Below are 20,232 nucleotides of genomic sequence, written 5' to 3'. Positions count from 1 at the left end.
AGTCTTGTTAAAAGCGTTGTAAATGGAGTGGAAATTAATTTGTGGGGTTTCCAAAGAAAAAGTCCATTAATTGTTCTTTATTTCAAAACAACAGACCTCTGCATGGGGACTCCCCTCAAACACAAGGTCTGTTAGGAATGTGAATTATGATGGTCGTTGGAGGGAGAAGTGACGTCTACGTCAGTCATCTTTAGGATGGGATGGCAATGGCTTGTTTCAACATTAGAGACCTGATGTTTAAAAGATTTGTTAGAAATTTCCTAGTAGACAAGTCTAGATAATAGAGAGATTGTGTAGATAATCACTGTGAAGTACGATATACCACATGGGTAGTGCAAAGGTCCAAATATTACTGATGCTCTCACATTTACTGCCTGCTTTTAAAGTTATATTTCCATTTGGCAAGTCAACAGGTTCATGGGTATTATAATGCAACTGAATAAGTGGCGTACTACATTCATCATCATTAGTTTTTTAAACTCACCTTGAGAAGTTCTGTTGATAAAGACTTAACTGTTGCTTCAAGTTTTCCAATGTGAACCTGCTTTTTCTCTGCATTAGTTTCTAGAACCATCTGAATCAAATGTAAAGAAACATGTAATTCAATGGAGTCCGATAAAAAACATTTTGCTTTACATGCAACCAATGATTATGTAGTGATTCTTTCCATAATTATCTCTGTAAGAAAATGCTTGAAACCTTTTGTTCCTGTGTTGCATCAAGAACTTCTTTAGTCCTTATCACCAGCTGGTCTTTGTCTTTGATCTCTTGTTCCAAGACAGCCACTCGAGTTTGCAGTTGGTTTGTGTGCTTCTCTTTCTCATGGCATTCAGCATCAAGAGTAGAGTTTTCACGCCTCAGGGACTGGACCTCTTGCTTCGCCCTCTGGCATTCCTTTGAAATACACAGAGAAAAACTGAAACAAAACAAAATGTGCACTGGGACTATGCAGAGAGTATGGGCACTCACCTGGGAGAACTCAGGCACACTTATTTTAGATCCATGCCACATTCTCCAGACATGTACAAAGCATAAATATGTATATGATAGATCTATAGGACAAAACTTAATTGGCAATGGTTATCTAGAAAATCTACATGCATCCAGCCACTGTAGACCAATGTACGACAACTGCCTTACAGGAAATAAATCCCATTCAAGCCCTGTCAGCAAGTCTCTTTCTCAACTTGTCTACAATATCACAAAATTAAGCAGAAACTTTCCTAAGACGATCTTGTTCAGAGAGGTTGTCTAGAAAAGAGATTTACTTGAATGATATCCTGGACAGTAAGTGTATGCATAAAATAGGTTTTCTCTTTTTCTAGCACCAGAACGTTGAACTTTCAGGAAGAAGTATCTATTAATTACTGAAATCTTCTAATTTTATTCAGGGGAGAATCTACCAAGATTGTCTCAATAGCACCACCTAATCTTACCAGTTGTCACTTTCAAATGCCCCATAATTTTTATACTACTTTGTATGGCTGGGGTTTTCAAGGCATTGGGCACCTGAATTCAGTCACTTTTCACAACCAATTGAAAAATGCACCCAGCCACCTCTTCAAACAACAAAGGAAGCGCCGGGCAATTGTGCAGTAAGGATCAATGAAGGTGGAACTATTATGGACCTTGAAAGGCTAAGCTTCACTCAAGGCAGCAGAGAAAATCTTGTGATACTTCATAAATAATGTCCTTTCTACTACAACTTGCATCATATGGGGACGTGGGCATTTTAACCTGCAATGTAGATGAGGAATTATGCCCATGAAACAAGTTGTGAAATATATTATCCTGTTTTACCTGCTCCCGACCCTGCACATAGCCATCTTTAAGGAAACCCTTAACCTTGTCACCAGATGATAAGCAGAAGTCTTAGTTAAAGGAGTGAAATATAACCAAGGTAACCTTATTAACTTCCCCTTCATCATTATCGAAAATCTGTACAGGCAGCTCAGAAGGCACCTTAACTGGTGAATACAGTTCATGTTACTAACAGGACAGATTTTGACTGTGCTGCCATTGGTAAGGACGGTCTCTTTCAGGTGAAAGATTTCCTAGCTGTCAACAAGGTTATCTTTGACCCGCAAGTGTGTCATTAACTGGGCTTCTGTCATTGAGAGTAACATGTTTGACAAGACTGTCGCTAAAAAAGATGTGGCTGACAGCATGTTTCTTGTCACAGGTGTGGTTGTGAGACAGTTAACCAATAATGCAGGTCAACAAAGGGGCCCTCATTAATGGACTTGAGTTGATGAAATAATGGTTTATAGAGCTCCCTATGGTGAAATAATAGTTGCAAATGTAGTGTGCTGGTCGTAGGGAGCAACATCAGGGAGCATTTGACAGTAAATATGGTTTGGGATTTAGTCTAATTCTGGTCTAGAAGGCACGTGAGCTTAGGGTTCATATAAAGCAAGCACAACAGTCGTAAAGCTTCCAACTAAAACCCCTGAAAATAGCTTTTCTCCTAATGGTGTACTCTCACCCAGCACTGCTTCATAGCCCAATAGTAATGTAAAAACTAATGTATACAACATAATCAGGCTACATTTGGTAGAGACTTGCTAGGCTTACATATCAGTAAACTTTTTGTTTTAATAAGGGGCACAACCCATCTTATTACTGTTTTTACTTCACTTTATCTCCTTTTTTCTAAGAATTCCCTCTATCTGATTCAGACTGGAAGGGGAATCCCGTTTCACCATCCTTCCTTTCTCTTTCTTTCCGCTTCTATCCCAGTGTCCGCACTAAATGCGGTCTCTTCCAGTATATCCCTCAGGGACTCATTGCCCTGGTAACAATAGGCAATTCCTCCCTATCCAGGACCCACACGCTTGCTGTTTGCACCTTCACTCCTTAATTTCCTCCAATGTCTCTTACATGAGGAGTAGTAGTTTATTTGTGGATTAATTAAAATCATTACAAAAAAAAAAAGAAAATACATATCAAGCATCAGGTCTGATTGAACATATACAGGTACAATGCCTTAACATTAGTTAAACATCATGTTTAGCAATTTTCCAGTTTCAGACTAAGATGCATTGTGCTAAACACAAATGTGGCCATTTATCAGTACCAGTCAACCATGACTGAATAAAGTGCGATGTGCTCACAACACCTACATTAATGAGCATTATGCTAGCGCAGATATTAGTAATTTTTCAGTGCCAATTAGCATGAAAAAAGAGAAGCAAACAATTATTAACATTCTAACAAATTGTCTGTAACTATTAGCAGCAAGATATAAAGTGCTTTAAATTTTCAACAAGGCTAAAAGTGTCTTATGCAGTTAGCAGCGAGATATAAAGTGCATTAGATTTACAGCCACGAAGCTAAAGCGACTTCAGCTATTAGCAGCAAGATATAAAGTGCATTACATTTTTCCAGCGGCAAAACTAAAAGTGCCTTATGCTAGCAGCCAAAAGATTTAATGAGATGTTATTACATTTACAAATAGTGGATAATAAAAAACTCCTATCGGGGAAAAAGTGTCTCTGCTCTAATCTTTAAAATCAAGGAAAATGAAGTGCCAACCATAGTCCTAAAAATTGTATTTTCCAATATGAATTAAAAAATACAGTAAAACAGCCCACCTAAAAACGTTAAAAATCATTATATCATTACCCTTACAGATATATCATTTACTTAAGATCTCAACATTATGTAATTTCTTTTCCACTTTGAAGATGAACTGCACAAATGGATATATAGAATGAATATTGGCACCACGTAAACAGTATATAATTGCCGTTCTACACGTTCTGACTCCCATTTCTTTAAAGATGGGCTTTAAAACTGACTTCCGCTCCTGCAGCATATTTGGACAAAGAGTTACTACATGCTGCAAAGTTTCCTCACATAGCCCACAAAGCCTACAAATGTTCGATGACCATTTATACTCTCATTTTGGGATTCCATCTTTAGTTGGGTAATTGCCAAATCTTAATAGCATGAATTTCCTTTTAATCAGAGGTTTTAAATGAAAAAGCAGATAAGGTTGTACTAACATTTTATCAAGGGAGTTATCTATAGACCAGAAGTGTTTTTTTTCCTCAGTTCATCTTTATCTATTATTCTGAGAGTAGAGCAACGGTTAAATTAATTGATTTTTTATAAACCGTTTTACTCCTCACTTCATCTTCAAATTTTGGGCATTCAAAATTAAATAGACACTTGGATAAATAATCCCGCCAACATGAGAAAACTGCTTGCTTCTTCACCAATGAACCTGCAATGGACATGGCAGAATGACACCCTGCCACTCACCTCTACTGGAGTGACAGTAGTCTTTCATTTGTTTTGTTCTGTTAGAACATGATTTAACGAGAAACACTGAGCTAATGATGCCAAAGTAAATTCATCAAGTTAATGTAAAGCATATTGACTATCACAGTGCTTCAGGGACTGTCATTACTGTAAACATACCGATTCTAGAAAATGCAAACAAAAATGCTTATTTTTAAATTGCTTCAGTGAATTGTAATCCACAAATAGTACCATTTGTAAACCGATTTGTATTGTACGAATTGGTGAAAAACATATAATTCCATTGAGATTATTTTAAAATCAAAACTATAATACCAAGAATTCAAAATAATCCTCACATCATCAATTCCAGAAAGCTTAGCTTTAAGTTCTCTTATCGTAGAGTCCGCTTTATATCGCCTCTCAGTTAGCTCCTTGTTGGCAAGCTCCAGCTCTGTAAGTCGGTTCTGTAGCTGTTGGATACTTTTATGATGTAGGCTTTCCAGCTCTTTCCTCTGTTGTTCATTTTGCTGCTGCCACTGGGAATGTGTCTGCATGAACAAATGGACATCCGTAGACAATATGGAAAGACATACATACATAAAGAGATGACTTGAAAAACAGTAGATCATTTGAAGTCTCAAATAAAAAGCAAATGGAACTAATAACCTTCAGTGCTGGTGTATCCATAGATTCACAAGCTTGAATCATTCCATGTCGTGCAGCAGGGAGATCACAGTAACATTACATATTTATTAATTTAAAGTATTTATATATCACAAACCTGGTTACATGGACAGCGGAGCATTTTACAAATACCAATAGTAAGAATCAAAAGTCACATGGTATGATAATAAATGGGGAGTATCGAGTTAGAGAGATGGAGTTATTTCATAGTGTTTGATGCAATCTGACAACACACTGATCGACTCTTTACCTCTTAAACCTGGTGAACGCATGCTTCAAAATGACAGGTAAAGTGGCCACTAATAAGGTTTACAAGATAGTGGGTGAATACCATGTTTCAATATACAGACATCCTTCCATTTGACTTTGTATACAGTCGTGGCTGAGAATGCCCATGACAGGATGAGCAAATGCCTGCACTCTGACACAAACAGGAGAAGCAAGCACATTTTAAATGTTCAGGAGCTGGGATGTAAAACCCTATGACATGAAGTCATATTGCAGACTTGTCCTCCCCTCTTGCAGAGAAGGTGTGGGTGGTTCACGAGGATGACTGGAGGGTTGCAATTAGTTTGCAGGAGATCGTTCACCAATACTCCCTATATACTCCTACTACATAGTGGAGGTAATAGAATGATCACAGATGGTTCCTCATGACCTTGCTGTGCACTTTGGAAAGGATTTAAAATAAGAAAAATACACCACACCAGTTTATCAAGCACTTTTCCTCGACCCCAGCTGCCAATCTCTGCTGTTGGAGAACTAGGATGTCTTGTTTCTCCATGCCTAGCTCTTGCGGTGCCAGAGTTAAAAAAAGCTTTCGCAGCTGAAAAGCATCCATTATCTAAGTCTCCATGATCTACTTGGATAATGTACCAACTCCTAATAAGTAACCCTACAACAGGGAAATAATATTGGCGACTGTCCAGTCCGAGTCTCTACATATCGAGCATGGCACTTTACTTCTTGATCCTCCAGCCTCCTCACCGTGGTTTGGTTATACAAGACATTTAAGTCACAGTTGCTCTCTTCACTAGCACAGCAGCTCCAGTAAATTAGGGCAGAAAAGCCTGGAGCCTCAGGAAAATTACTCCCCTCTTTCGAAAAATGTGTGTTGACACTCACTGGATTATCTGGTTAAATTCCTACACCGAATTAACATTTGTGTGGACCCGCTAAAGTTTAGAACCACACTAAAGTTGTGATCTTGTTGCAAGTACTGTAGTCTTTAGTTGATGTGCAATATGTCCCACGTCATCACATGTTCTGCTATTTGTGGCCACTAAAAGTCTAACTCCTGTTGTGTAGGGTGCGTGTGAGGAGGACAGAACAATATCTGTGGATAAATGGAGGACTAATCCTAGGACAGACCTTTAGGATCAAACAGTACTGGTGTGGGGGTTTGCAAAAGTCCTTGGCCATGGAAATTAGATTTTGCACCCCATCAAAAGATGGTAAGGCTTTGTCTCAACTTGCGTCTAGGACTCCTCCCAGATTTATTATTTACGAACTGTAGGAGAAGCTTGATTTGTCTTTCTTCAGTAGTTGCCAAAAAATGAGACAGGCTGCTGCAGACAATTAGGCTTGTTGAGCTGCATTTCCATCCTTTTATCGGCGAGTCTTGGGTAAGGGAAAACCTGATGTCCTGGTCTCTAGAGGTGGGCTTCCATTGGGGAGTGTGTGGAGGGTGGGGGGAGGGGGGCAGGTAAGACATTTCAGGAAGATCCTAGGTGCAGATTTGAATCCAAACAGAGGAGTTCTGAACTCAATCTTTAGCCAACAAGAGAAAATCAAAGTAATGATTGCGGTTGTCGGTATACTGAAACATCTATCTAGAAGACATAAGCAAGTCATACTGTATCTGCAAGACAGTGATTGCCTCCTGTATGCTCACCGTCCAGAATAGCTGTTTCTTCAGACACTTATTGAGCGGTTTGCGATGCTGGATGGATCTCCAACCTCCGATTTTCCTTCAGCCCAGGAGGACACAGACTATTTTGATTTTAAAATGATCAGGGACCACAGAATGAGACTAGGTCTAGCAGACTGTGCAGTCGTTCTGGACAAGGTGAGGAATCAAGCACATCAGACACTCCTTCTGTGGGTGAACATTAACCTTGAAAGATTCTTTTCCTCTGAAGTCAACTCAACTATGAAGAAAACAGTGTCCTTTGGTAAAGGAACCCAGAAAGAACGATCCTACAGGGACAGGCTGAAAATGGGCTTGGAGAAGATTATTTGGGGTAAAGGGTAAATAGATAGTATAAATCATATCTGTTAAAATCAACAACAGACCTCTGCATGGGACTCCCCTCAAACGCAAGGTCGATTAGGAATGTGAATTATGATGGTCTTTGGAGGGAGAAGTGAAGTTTAAAGTGGTTTTGGGACTAACTTCAGAAATGCAAATACTAGACATACATGCATATGGTAACTGAGAACCAAGGGCCTGATGTACAAAGCCCTTCTGCAATTACAGTGTTTGTGATTGCAAAAACGCCCTTTATGACTTTTGCAACTCAAAGAGCTTTTGCGATCTTTAACAAATCGTAAATAGGAGGGGGGTCGGGGCATGAAATGGAAGTTCGCCTTACATTTTAGATTTGAAAGGAAATGGATCAATGGTTTGTGATTGGAACTACGGTAACAAACCACTGAGGAGTTACAGGTCCCCAAGTAAAGTTGGTAACTAATTTGCAAAGGGCAATGTGATCCCTTTGGAGCACCTTACCCTTTGTGAATCATGCCAGCAGTCGTGGTAGGTCTGCAGATAGTGTTTCTCAGAACCACAGCTTGCAAGGGTGTCCCCAAACTAGACAATTTTAAACAAATAACAAGCACTGGCGTTGCCAATAGGTCTCGCAGTAGGAAAGTTGGAGCTATTGGTTTTGTAAATGACAAAGCCCTTTAAGTTTTTAAAATGAAAACAAAAATAAAAGGCATTGTTATTTGCAATTGTAATAGCTCAAACTCTCGTGAATGCGAGACCTATTGCATTGCAAATGCTTGTTATTTAAGAGCTTTGTTAGCTGCTAATGAGAGAGAGACCACAGCGTCAACTAAACATGCAAATACATCAAAGGCAAATTAATATGCTCAATCTGATCAGCTCAATTAATATGAGAAAAGAAGCGGAAGTGGATTAACAGAGGGCATCTATTCATGGTAGACGGAGCTCCTTTTAGCTGAATGAGTGCGCCGGTTGTTGGGATGGTGGTGGCAGTTTTAGCGCACTGTAAAAAATATTGTCAGAGAAGAACCACACCTCCCACACCTAGCAGATATTAAGCGGTCAAACAAAGAACAGCACCTTTTATTATATTTCATTTATTTTCCTCTCTTTACAAATAAAAATGCAACAATGACATCCTCAAAACGTGTGTTCATGCACATTTACAAAGGGGACAAGATAATGAGTTTTCCAAGAATTGGGATTACAATTAATGCTGACTAAAACACAGTAAAGTGGTACAAAAGGGGGTGGTGATGGACGGAGCATCTGAACCAATCAAACACTCACACCCGGTCAACAGATCTGTCCATCATCTCCTTTTTGTAAAACACAGTAAAAGAAAATAAGATATTAAGTGTGGAATGGCACCCTTTCAGTTAAGGTGCAAAATAGCAGGCACAACTCTAAGTTAAAGCACGACAAAGCATACTCACATACAATATTAAATGCTACCTTAATTCACTGTCAAAACGTCCTGAAAGAGAAAGCTCTAAGATTGGTACCCTTCTCCTTGGGGATTCCCTCCAGGATTTCTGCTCCTTCCCTGCTGCTGGGATATTGGACCGCTTGTCAATGATCTAGGCCCTACCCACTGCCTGTGAAGTGAGTAGACACCAGGGGCTTTAGCCAGCCTTTCTCAACTAATCTCTTGGTTTCCAGCTATAGAGCATGTCTGTGGCGTGTTTTAAAATTGTTTTTTTACTGTAGTTGCCAAGCCCGGTTCTGAGGCGAAGTCCAACGTGTTTTTTTGGGAATAAATTGCGTCCCCTTTCGATTGGCTGCCTTGTGATGTGGACTGAAAAAAAGATTTGTATGTGGTGAGCGCGGAGTGCAGTGATAAAATGGTAAAGGACATACCGCAACGGATATTGATGGGTGCGTGTTTCTGAGCAGCCAGAGATACCTGTAAACGGAAGTCTCCCCCTCAAATTTGTGTTATATTCATGCTTCGGCGAACATTACTTTTTGCACTGATGTGGAGTAAACACACAATGGTCTCAAAAGTAGGCAATTGTATGCATTGAGGTGCAAGGATGGCAGAACAATGTGGTCTACAGGCGACTATAACACTTTTCATTTACGTACATACTGAAATATTGCTATAACTCCCCCTGCTGAAGATCTTTAATCTAAGCATGATAATCAGAAAGACCTTTCTTGCCAATATAGCTGTACTGTGTTTCCACTGAGTTAGTAATTACGGAGCTGGAACGTGACTTCAGAATTTAAGCCAGAACATCAAAATCGGTGAGGCTCGCACTCCGGCAGTGCTGCAACAAAACCTTGGCTTTCGCCGCGGAGGCCGAGTGCGGACTGCAATGCCGCCTCTGTTCAGCTTACCTGAGGAACGGGCGTGCTTCATAGTAACACGGACAACGGAAGCGATCTACAAGGAGTACATGCCGCAATGTTGCCTCCTCCGTTGTTCAGCTTGCCTGAGGCACGGACAGCTTCACGGTGACCGTAGGAGGGTGGAAGGGAATTTTCAACATGTACAGCATAAGGAGGGGGGGGGGGGGCGGTTTAAAGGCACCACGGACAACGGTTGAATTAAAAGCGGGGCTGCGCTTTGGGCTACGGGCAGGGAACATGAGCAGGACATTTAAACAAGCATTGGCCACGTCGAATTTTCAACATGAGGAGCGGCTAAAGACACCACGGCCAACCTTTGAATTGAAAGCGGGGCGGCGCTTTGAGCTATGGGCAAAAGGCACCACGACCAACGTTTGCTGTCAAGATATACCTCTTTTTCTCACGGAGTTTCCCAGACTGAAAAGCCAGCGCACATGAGTTATACGGGTGAAATGGCTGTATTTATGTGGCTAATCTGAAGCCACGCGCCTACGTACACATGGCTTGCTATGAAAAGCAGACCTCAGTTTATTTAAACAAGAGCGGCCTGGAAACTGAAAGTACGGCCGGCCAGCCATGATTAATTCGGGGAGGAGAAGCCGCACAGCACACGCTGGGAGAAGCCCTTTGATGTGCTGAGCGGCCGTGAAAAAATGCAATTAGGAGGGAGGCTGATGCACGTCCTTGTTTGGTCACGTGATTCACGTAAATTCAAAGAAAACCGCACGAACGAAACCCTTGGTTTCACGAGTATTTTGAGCACTTGAATTCTCGCTCCGCTCAATGCGCTTGCGCGCATTGATAGGTCGCGAGACCTAAAAACGAACACTAGTTTAAAAAAAAAAAAAAAGGTTTCTGTATGAGAAAGCAAAGGCAGGGTTCCAGGTCGGGTTTCCCTTGCAGGCCTCCATCCCTCAACTGCCTGCCATTTACAGAGGTCACAAATTGAGACCTGCCTATATAATATTATTAGAGACACTGTTTTGCGTTCCCAATCACAAATCAGTTCGTTGGTAAATTGCATACTTCTGGTTTGCAAATGGGAATGATACATAAGGCCCTAAACATATTAATGTATTATATCACATCGAACTACTACAGCACACCAGAAAAGCCAGTGTTTTCACGGCCTTTGAACTTTCTACCATTCAGATAAGAAACTGTAGAAGGATTTTTTATTACGAATCAACTGTATGGTACCTTAGATATGGTGATCAGAGTTTACGGCTCTGAGCATTTAACTGTGTATATTTTAAAATGCTTGCAAATTGGTTTAATTCAACATACAGTCAATGAAATACTTCAAAAACTACCGAATCGTTTTTTGTTGTCTAGTAATTAAGCAACACTACCTCGAGTAGATCATCAATACCTAGGGTGCTTCCCCAAAATGTCCTAAATTTCTGTTTTGTGCTAATCGCATGCTGAACCTTAAGTTAACTCCATGACGTGTTGTAAACAATGCGCTACTTCTAAAATGATATATTTAGGTTTGTCAACTCAAATTTGTAAGTAGTAGCAAGTACAGGTAGGAACCAGCATATGAATAATTTTATTTAACTTTGTAGTCACCATTCACTGCAAAGTTAAAGATGAATGAAAAAATATTTTAGTTTATTTTGCTCTCAAAATACTGCACTAAGGTTCTTGAAACCCAACTTTCTAAACGCATTTAACACTTTGAAAGGAAACTAACAGAACATTTTAGAGTAGCAAAAGGTAAACATGAATATGAAAATAATTCCCAGACACGGTGTAATACCTGAAGAGCCTTTTCCTTTTCACGTGTGAGCTCCTCGGAATGTTTGTTCGTTAATGTAGCTGCTTGTGTGGTCCATTCACTTCTTAACCTGTCAAGTTCTCTGCTTTTTTCAGACAAGGTCTACACAGATAAAAAACAATGTTTTTAAAAAGCCAACAGTTCAAGCAACATGCATACCCGACCAATCAATGTAATCGAATTACCTTTACATGGTTAAACACAAATAGTTTAGCAAGGTTGTCACGTATCTTTCACCTCATGCGACACCACCTTTCAATTAGCATTCGAGAAATAGATTGTTTGCATGATTTTCCTATCATAGTAAATTATAATGAACCATCACCTGCGAAAGATGCAATTCTGTTCATTTGAGGCAATACGACAGTATTGGCAACAAATAAGTGAAATAACGAAAAGAGATCGTTTGTACTGTGATGTAGTACAATGGGTTAGTAAAACGCCATTGACTATACAATACGCACATCATTGTTATTACACAATAAGCACGGACACTGGTTTTACAAACCAATGCGGGGCCCAAGACTGAGTTAATCTTGCCTACATTAGAGTGTGTGAGCCTGGAATTGCAGGTGATTGTGTTGTTTTATGGAGTCTATCCAATAAGAAAGGCTACCTAATTAATATTGTAAAAGCTTTGTTTTGTAACTTAATATTTAATCTCCCTACAAATTGCCAAATGAAATCTCAGGAGGCCCATAAAAATGGTTAAAGGCACAACAAAAGGTCAGCATAAGAGTAATTGTTCAAGCAATATGACTTTAGGGATGATGAACGTTTTTTATCTGATAAGCGGAAGCTGTAGATCAAAGTCAGATCTCAAGGGATAGTTCATGGTCAGTCTAAGCAATAATGGGGGAGGAAGGGTCAGACTTGCTTGCAGTAAGTCGGTGCAGCATAATATTGTATGCAATTAGAGCGATTGTTAAGGATCCCACTAGCTTGAAATCATGTTCTATGATCAATTATGTGCTCATTTATTATACCATCTGACCGTACTCTATATTTTTTAAATTGTGTTGAATCTCAACAAACTTTTTACGATATAGGTATGATAATGAGGAACGTGCAATGTCTTCATATACAGAGACATGAATAGTCTTAATAAATTTGAGCGGCAATGAGATGAATGGACACAAAAGTAACACTTCGAAGGCGAGCCAGTTTGCAAGCACACAAATAATAAACAGGCACTTTTGGAAAATAACAGTGTGTAACAAACAAACCGAACACGAGATTGGGGAACTGTTGGAAAATAAACTATTTATGTTGATCATGTATGTTGAATGTTGATGATAAAATGCTCATAAATACTTAATTTACTTTGTGCAGATTTCTTTTCACTTTGTACATGTTACATTTCATAGATTTTCATGAAAGGTTCTAAAACATATCTGCTCCTTCATGAAAAACAGCTGTTTGATAAATCAACAAATTAAAATGGCTCTCAACTAATCTCTGAAACAGAAAAGGGGCACTCAATCATTGATTTTCACAGTAGTTTATTTATTAAACTTATTGTGAGATGGTGTAATACCCTAAAAGAAATATCTTAACTCTGTATCAAGAATAGAAGCATGCTTTTCTCTCCTACTGCTCATGTTCTGGACCTTTCTTTGTGCTACAAAGGGCAACGGTAAATATGACAAGCAAGAGAAAATGTTGCTGCTCCAATAACAAATGCTTATACATCATGACATGGTCAGCATCAGAGATATCTATGTTTGCTTTAATACGGGAAATGTTTCAAGATACTACTTGGCCTAAAGACTGAACAGCCAGTATTTTATAAATGGTCTCAATTTTCCACGAGGAACACACATGTGTATTCTATAAAGTGCTTGCTTCTTTTTTTGCCCCAGGGCCCTTTAATATTAGAAAATGGATTGTAAATGATTTTGTGATTCCTTTCTCTGACATGTATTGTGCCAGAACAAAATGTGCACAAGTGCTATCCCTGTGGAGTTGGGGGAGGAGTGGCGAGGGGGAGAGAGGCATTCTTTGACCTACATGGGACACTGCCTCATGCAAATGAGGGCACACCATTAAGTCAGCGCAGCAGCATATTAAAAATGCAGGCAAAGAATGTGTTCGGAGGTGCACTAATTGTGCGGCATATATAAAGTTGCAACACAGGGTGCTCCCAGGTAGAGGAGCAAGTGGACCCCAGGGTTCCCTAGGCATTCAACTGCCAGTGGGCGCAGCCGCACTTCAGCCGGCAACAGGGGTGGGGTTGGGCAGGGAGATTGATGGAAATCACTGCCCGGTTTGTCAAATGTTTTCCAGTCTGGCAAACCGTTGCTCACTCTTCCAATGATGTGCTTTCCACAGTGCAAATACAAGCTGTGTACATTCATTTGTTCCCGTAATAGGGCACATTATCACTTGGCCTGGGCGTACTTTGCGTAGCAGCACTACACGTAGCTTCACGTAGTATACTTTGAACTTCATGTAGTCTGCGTAGGTAGCTGATGACATTGTGTACTTGTCTGCACTGTAAAGAAATTGCAAAATTGCAAATGGCATCCTGCACAGTGCCAGTTATGATAAAATAAGTATCTCTATCTTTATATGCTAAAGTGCATATAGTACGTTCATATAAGTGAAACTGAAAAATTAGCAAGCAGTGAGGGAGGTGATTATTTTGGGATCCTCCCTTACCTAAGGGGAGTACCAAACAGATGCCTTGAAAACAAAAAAAGCACATCTTGTTGAACGATTTGGTGGTGGTCCCATCCTCTGCGGACCACCCCAAACACAGTTATTGGCAAAAAACATTCCCAACCAAAGGCCCTGCAAAGCATTATGGGATGAGATTAGCAGTGGGCAGTGAATATTATATAGTATCCAATATCGTTTCGTTTGATTATTTCGGTCGAATAGACCATAAAAGTGCAGATAAAAACAGGACATTTCACTGAAGGTTAAAACAATAAATTACATGTACAGTAAAACCTGAAAGATAAAATAGATTAAACCAAGAGTTATCAACACATACAGTGAGATAAAATACACAGCATTATAAAAAACTTTTTCTATGCCACATACTCAGCAGGAATCGGGATACAGCGAATCCAAGATTCCTACAAATTGGGATGAGATTTATATCTCCAGATAGACAGTGCAGAAAAACAGAACATGGGAAATATCTTCGCTTGTAATTACAAGCAGGGCATATTATGGACTCACTATTGGCCCATCTACCAGTGAATACCCTGAGTGGGAGGCAACCGATCCTAACCTGTATGTAGAGTTTCCTCGCAAGAGCAGGATAAATTAAGTCCAAGAAATTCTCCACAATTGGTTCCACCTTCACTTGCAGGAACTCCACTGTCAGTCTACCCAGAGTTGAAGACCTCTGGAGGGCTTCTAGGTTGTAATTTCTGACATGGCTTCAGAGCTTAGCTTTTGTTAACTTCTGGCAACTATCTGCCGGAGTCTCCCACATCTCGAGTAAGCCAATTTGATCGCAGAGTGCCCTCACATGTACAAGCCATGGAACCTTCCTAGTTTTTAAAGTAGCCCATACTTCAATAAGCCTCTTCCAATACATTAGTGGCCGAGCGGCTACTACCTCCTCTAACGGTTCTTACCCCAAATCCATACGCAGCGGAGTTAATGGTGTTCTAATTGGTAGATCAAATAGGTTTCTCATGAAGCCCTGTTCTACCCTCACAAGAGTCATTAGACGTTTATGGCCCCACAATTCTGCACCGTACATAGAGGCTGCTCTGGCCTGAAACGTATATATTTCTACGACAGGCGCAGCAGGCTTGATGACCGAAGACTTGTGAACTTTCCTAATTCTTTGGCAGGACCGGAGGCTCAGATTATGCTTTTCTTTCTCCGCAATTTATTACAATAGGGAAAACACAGCAGCCTCAGAAAAGCTCATAACGTAAAAAAAATGCTCATATCACAACAATGAAGCATTATCAATACACAATCCAAGAAAAAATGTCTCTGGGACTACAACTCCCATCCTGGTAACAAACAGTCTGCACGGAGTCCTTCTTCTATGTCCACAGTCCATAGATAGAGAGTCCCTTCTCCATGTTCTTCCTCTTTCTTCGCTGCTTCCGCAGCCAGATAAGTGTTTTTCCTTCCTCACAGTGTTTTGATGCTGTTTGGGGGGAATTCTGGTGTATTTGTTCTGTGTTTTGGGGCTATGGGTCTCTGATGTCATTTTGTCCTTACAGAGCCCCGTACAAGTCACGGAAGCGCCGTTTCGCTTCCTTCGCGTCTTTCACTTTTGTGCGTGTTGCGGTGCGCTGGAACCCGCTAGAGGGCGCTGCTGCGTCTCGGTCTCCGGTGCGGGTTTTCTCCTCACAGAGGAGCCGCGTTGAGGAGACTAACTGCCGCGGAGCCGAGCCCTCAAGCTGCCTCACTTAACGCCCGTATCTTCGGGTATTTACTCCTTTTGCCCCGTGTTGAACGCCCCTGTGGGGGTCTGTACTGCAGTGTTCTGTCGCGTTTGACGCCTTAAGGCAAGATTGCACTAGTGTGATACTGGTGTGGTAGCGCGCTGCGAGGTGGCTGACCTGGTCCCTCTAGGGTGGGTCTGCGCGCTGCGGGAGTAGTGCACCCTATTCTTGGCAGTTTCTGGCATTCAAAGCTTATTGCAGTCCTCCGGTCTGCCCTAATTTCCAGTGACACCCACGCTGCTTGGGTAGTATGTAGAACCCTTGTGCTAGCTTTGGGCAGCATGGAGGACGAGTACTATGGGGATGATTCACAGTCCTACCTACAGGATGAGGAGTTCTACCAGGCAGTAGACAGCTCCATCTACCGTTGCGTGACAGAGGTAGTAGCTCCTATGGAGGAGCGTCTCTCAGCACGCATAGTGGAAGAATGCGCCAAGCTAGCTCAGGCGCACTCAGGAATTCCTCATGCCCTCCCAGGTCCATCAGGTGAGGGTCCCCCCGCTCCTAAGAAGCCCTGCAGAGAGAAATTACCGGAGGGCGCCCAGGGGGTGGACAAGGGAGCCTTTGAGCGCCTGCGTGACGCTTTCTTGGCTAAGGCAACCGAGTCCCCGCCTGACCAACCTGCAGCCCCCACCTCTGTGGTGGCTACTGGAACGGCCCCTTCGTCTCCGGGAGATTCCCCGGATTCGGACGGGGATGAGGAGTCGGTGCGTTCCTGGCGACCTTCGAGCTCGGCCGCCGAGTTACCACGGGACAGCTCAGGTATGCTGGACCCGGATGAAATTATGCATCCGCGGTCCGCAGCCTGGGCCCCGGGTGACAAGGTGGCAAAGTTCATGGCTAGTCGGTTGCGTAAACCTCTGGAGCAGGAGGCCAGGGGATGCCTCCGTGGGGAATGTCCTAGGCCCAACTTGTAAGGGAAAGTTGCCATGACACCGGATTTAGATATCAAGATGGCGACATTTCTAGCGAAATTTATGAAAGATCCGCGTAAGGGCATTGACCGATCCTGGCGGTCATGTCAAGACAAGCTGCTTGACGCGGTAGGAACCATTACTAAAATTCTTGATATGGCGGAGGAAGCTAAAGTTACTGGGACCGCCATTTCTCCCGAGGTCTTGTCAAATTGGGCGCAGAGGGTGATTATATTCTTAGGTAACGCCAACTGCGCCCTTTCCACCGAACGTCCGAGGTCTTTCCTGATCAAACTAGACCCGAAGTTGGGGGACTTGGCCTCTTCAGAGGCAGGGGCGGTTGCCCAAGACGGTCTCTTCGGAGAACCGTTTATTAAGGAGTTAGGGAAGTTTGTATCAACCTTCACCTCCCTTGATAAGGCCCAGACCAGTATCAAACGCGTGTTCCAACAGCGTTTCTCCCAAGGGGCCGGTCGCGGTAGGGGCCGCGCGACCGGCTGTGGCGGGCAGAATGCCGGCAACAGAGGGCAAGGCTCCGGGTGAGGGCAGTACAACACCTCAGCCAATTTCAACTCCTTCTACCCTACAAGAGGGCAGCGTTTCGGAGGACGAGGCTTCAGGAAGAACTCCAACGCCAACAACGCAAACGGTGAGTGTTATCCCCGCAGAACGGATTCAGATTGGCGGCCGGCTTGCGGCCTTTTGGAGGGCGTGGGAGGACCTTACAGCGGATGGATGGGTGCTGCAAACTATCTGCGGGTTTCATATCGAATTCTATGATCAACCTTTTCAGGTGCGCCCCCCGCGTCCCATAACCTTTTTGGTGTCCGATGCCCAGTTGATAGAAGAAGAGGTCGCGGAGCTCCTCCGCAAAGGGGCCGTTCGTCAATCAACTCGGCATCCCTCAGGCTTCACCAGCAATCTTTTCTTAGTGGACAAACCCGGCGGGGGCCGTCGTCCGGTAATCAACCTCAAGGAGTTCAATGGATGGTTGGTTTATCGTCATTTCAAAATGGAGGGGATTCATCTCCTTCGGGATATCCTCCTTCCGCGGGATTGGTTGGTACGGTTGTATCTCAAGGATGCTTATCTTGTGGTTCCAATCTACCCTCCACACTGTCGCTTCCTCCAGTTCCTCTGGCGGGAGCAGGTGTTCGAGTTCACGGCCCTACCGTTCGGTCTATCCTCAGCTCCATGGTGTTTCACGAAAGTGTTACACCCCGTGGTAGAATTCTTGCGGGCGCAGGGGATTCGCCTGATCGTCTATTTAGACGACATTTTGCTGATGGCGCAATGCCCACACAGCTTGCGGTCCCAACTGTGCCAGACCATGGACCTCCTTCAGGAGCTCAGTTTTGTCATCAATGGCGACAAGTCAGTTCTTGTACCCTCTCAGAAAGTAGTTTTTGGGGGTTGTCGTCGACTCAGTCAACGCTTCCCTCAGTCTTCCGTCGCAGAAGTTGTACAAGATCAAGCACGTCTTGCGACAAACAATTGCAAAGTCTCACACGTCTTTACGACAAGTTGCCAGAGTGGTAGGCCTGCTATCGTCTTCGATTCAGGCTATCTTTCCGAGCCCTCTTCACTACAGGGCCCTTCAGCGTCTCAAGGCTTATCATCTGCGCAGGGGCATGTCATACGACCAGATGGTTCCCCTCTCGGAAGAAGTCAAGGACGAAATGTCGTGGTGGCTGACTCACATGGAGGCCTGGAATGGCCGAGCGATTTTTGGGTCTACCCCGGACCTTGTTATCGAGTCCGATGCCAGCAGAGTCGGTTGGGGAGCGCGCTGTGGAGATTTTTGCACAGGCGGCACCTGGTCATTGGAAGAACAGAAGTTGCATATCAACTGTCTGGAACTTCTGGCGGGTTCGTTCGCAGTATTTTTGTATTTGTATTTGTATGTCGATTTGTAGAGCGCGATTGCTGCCCGGGGGCGTCCAAGCGCTAAGCAGTACGCTGCTGGACCGGGGACTCCGTGAAATCGTGCGTCCTACTGAAGATGGACAATGAGTCGGCAGTGCGATACGTGAACCACCTAGGAGGCTCGAGGTCCCGTGCACTGGCGAATTTGGCAAAGCAGTTCTGGGATTACTGTCTAGACCATCACGTATCGGTAACAGCGGAGTATCTGCCGGGTCAGGCCAACCAGGTGGCAGACTGGCACTCCAGATACCTTCGGGACTCCAGTCTGTGGATGTTGGATGCTCAGGTCTTTCGCTGGCTCAACGAGCTGTGGGGTCTTTTCTCAGTGGACCTGTTTGCGTCCCGCTTGGACCATCAACTCCTGAGGTTCTTCAGTTGGAGGCCGGATCCGCTGGCAGAGGCCACAGACGCGTTTCTCCAGGACTGGAGCAAGGGGAGGCCCTTTGCGTTTCCACCTTTTTCGATGGTGATGCGGACGGCGGCTCAGGTTCGCTGGCAGGACGTGGAGCTGGTTCTGGTGACGCCGCTATGGAGGTATCAAGTCTGGTTTCCAGTTCTTCTGGAACTTTCTTGGGATTCTCCAATCCTACTCCCCCGGTTTCCTCGCCTGCTCCTCAATCCGGATCAGGATCCGCATCATCTCATCATTCAGGGCTCTCTCCGCCTCATGGCATGGAGGCTTTCAGGCGACGTTGGTCGCTCCCGGGCCTTTCGAGATCAGCTGAAGGTCTGTTGTCCAAAGCCTGGGCGTCAGTACGTCTAAGCGCTTTAAGTCCGCTTGGTTTAAGTGGGTTCGTTGGTGTCTTCGAAGGAACTTGGATCCCTTGGTCGCGGGAGTCGTTCCCGGGTTGAATTATTTGGCGGAACTGGCCATGGATGGGTTGGCCTACCGCACAATTAATGCTGTGCGTTCGGCTATTTCAGCGGCGCATCATCCAGTTGACGGTTCTCCGGTTGAGGTACATCCTTTTGTGTGCCGGCTTTTGCGGGGCATCCGATTGTCATTGCCGCCGGAGCCCCGTTACTCTGTCCTTTGGGACGTCAATGTGGTTTTGAACCTTTTTCTATCTTCTCAGTCAAGGTAATTCCCAGGTAATCGAAAATCTTTACTCTTTCTAGGCGTTTACCATTTAACAGAGGGTTCAGGCGGGTTTTTTTGGGGGGGATTAAAGATCATAAACTTGGTCTTGTCCAAGTTGATCTCTAACCCTCGCTGTTCGCAAAAAGCAGCAAAGCCTTCCAGGGTACGCTGGATCCCCGTTGAGGTTTTAGATAACAGCAGGGTGTCATCTGCAAACATCAATGCGGGGACACACCCAGTCACCAACCCAGGGGCATCACTGTCCCTTACATGCAGAAGATGGTCAACAAGCCCATGCAAATAAAGGCAGAATAGAGTTGGGGCCAGGACACAACCCTGGCGTACCCCTTTCTTCAAAGGGAAGCGGTCCGACAGTTCCCCATATCGTCCACACCTACCTTGTGCATAATTATTGGTATGTAGTCTAATCAAGATGTCTAACAATTCGAGAGGAGGACCCATACCCTGCAATACAGCAAAAGTTTTTCTCTTGGGACTAGATCAAATGTGGCACGCAGGTCCACGAATATGAGATAGAGGCTGCCACCCTCCACACATACCGTTTTCCAAAATAGCCTGAAAATTTGATC

At 43.5% G+C, this 20,232-nt stretch overlaps 1 protein-coding gene across 2 annotated transcripts in view; it reads right to left on the bottom strand.

The window, feature by feature from the left end:
- The window catches only part of SASS6 (SAS-6 centriolar assembly protein), a 222,966-nt gene that overhangs the window by 106,874 nt on the left and 95,860 nt on the right, over window positions 1–20,232 (bottom strand). For both annotated transcript variants that reach the window (XM_086954522.1, XM_086954533.1), the window contains exons 7-10: window positions 11,280–11,399; window positions 4,605–4,796; window positions 700–894; window positions 485–574 (exon numbers count right to left, since the gene is read on the bottom strand). In XM_086954522.1, the coding sequence (XP_086810648.1) occupies window positions 485–574; window positions 700–894; window positions 4,605–4,796; window positions 11,280–11,399 (597 nt within the window). The remainder of the gene's footprint in view (window positions 1–484; window positions 575–699; window positions 895–4,604; window positions 4,797–11,279; window positions 11,400–20,232) is intronic.

Source organism: Lissotriton vulgaris, chromosome 1_1 (genome assembly GCF_964263255.1).
Source record: "Lissotriton vulgaris chromosome 1_1, aLisVul1.2, whole genome shotgun sequence".
In the NCBI taxonomy this organism is placed as follows: Eukaryota; Metazoa; Chordata; class Amphibia; order Caudata; family Salamandridae; genus Lissotriton; species Lissotriton vulgaris.
This window is presented reverse-complemented; position numbering and strand designations above follow the sequence as displayed.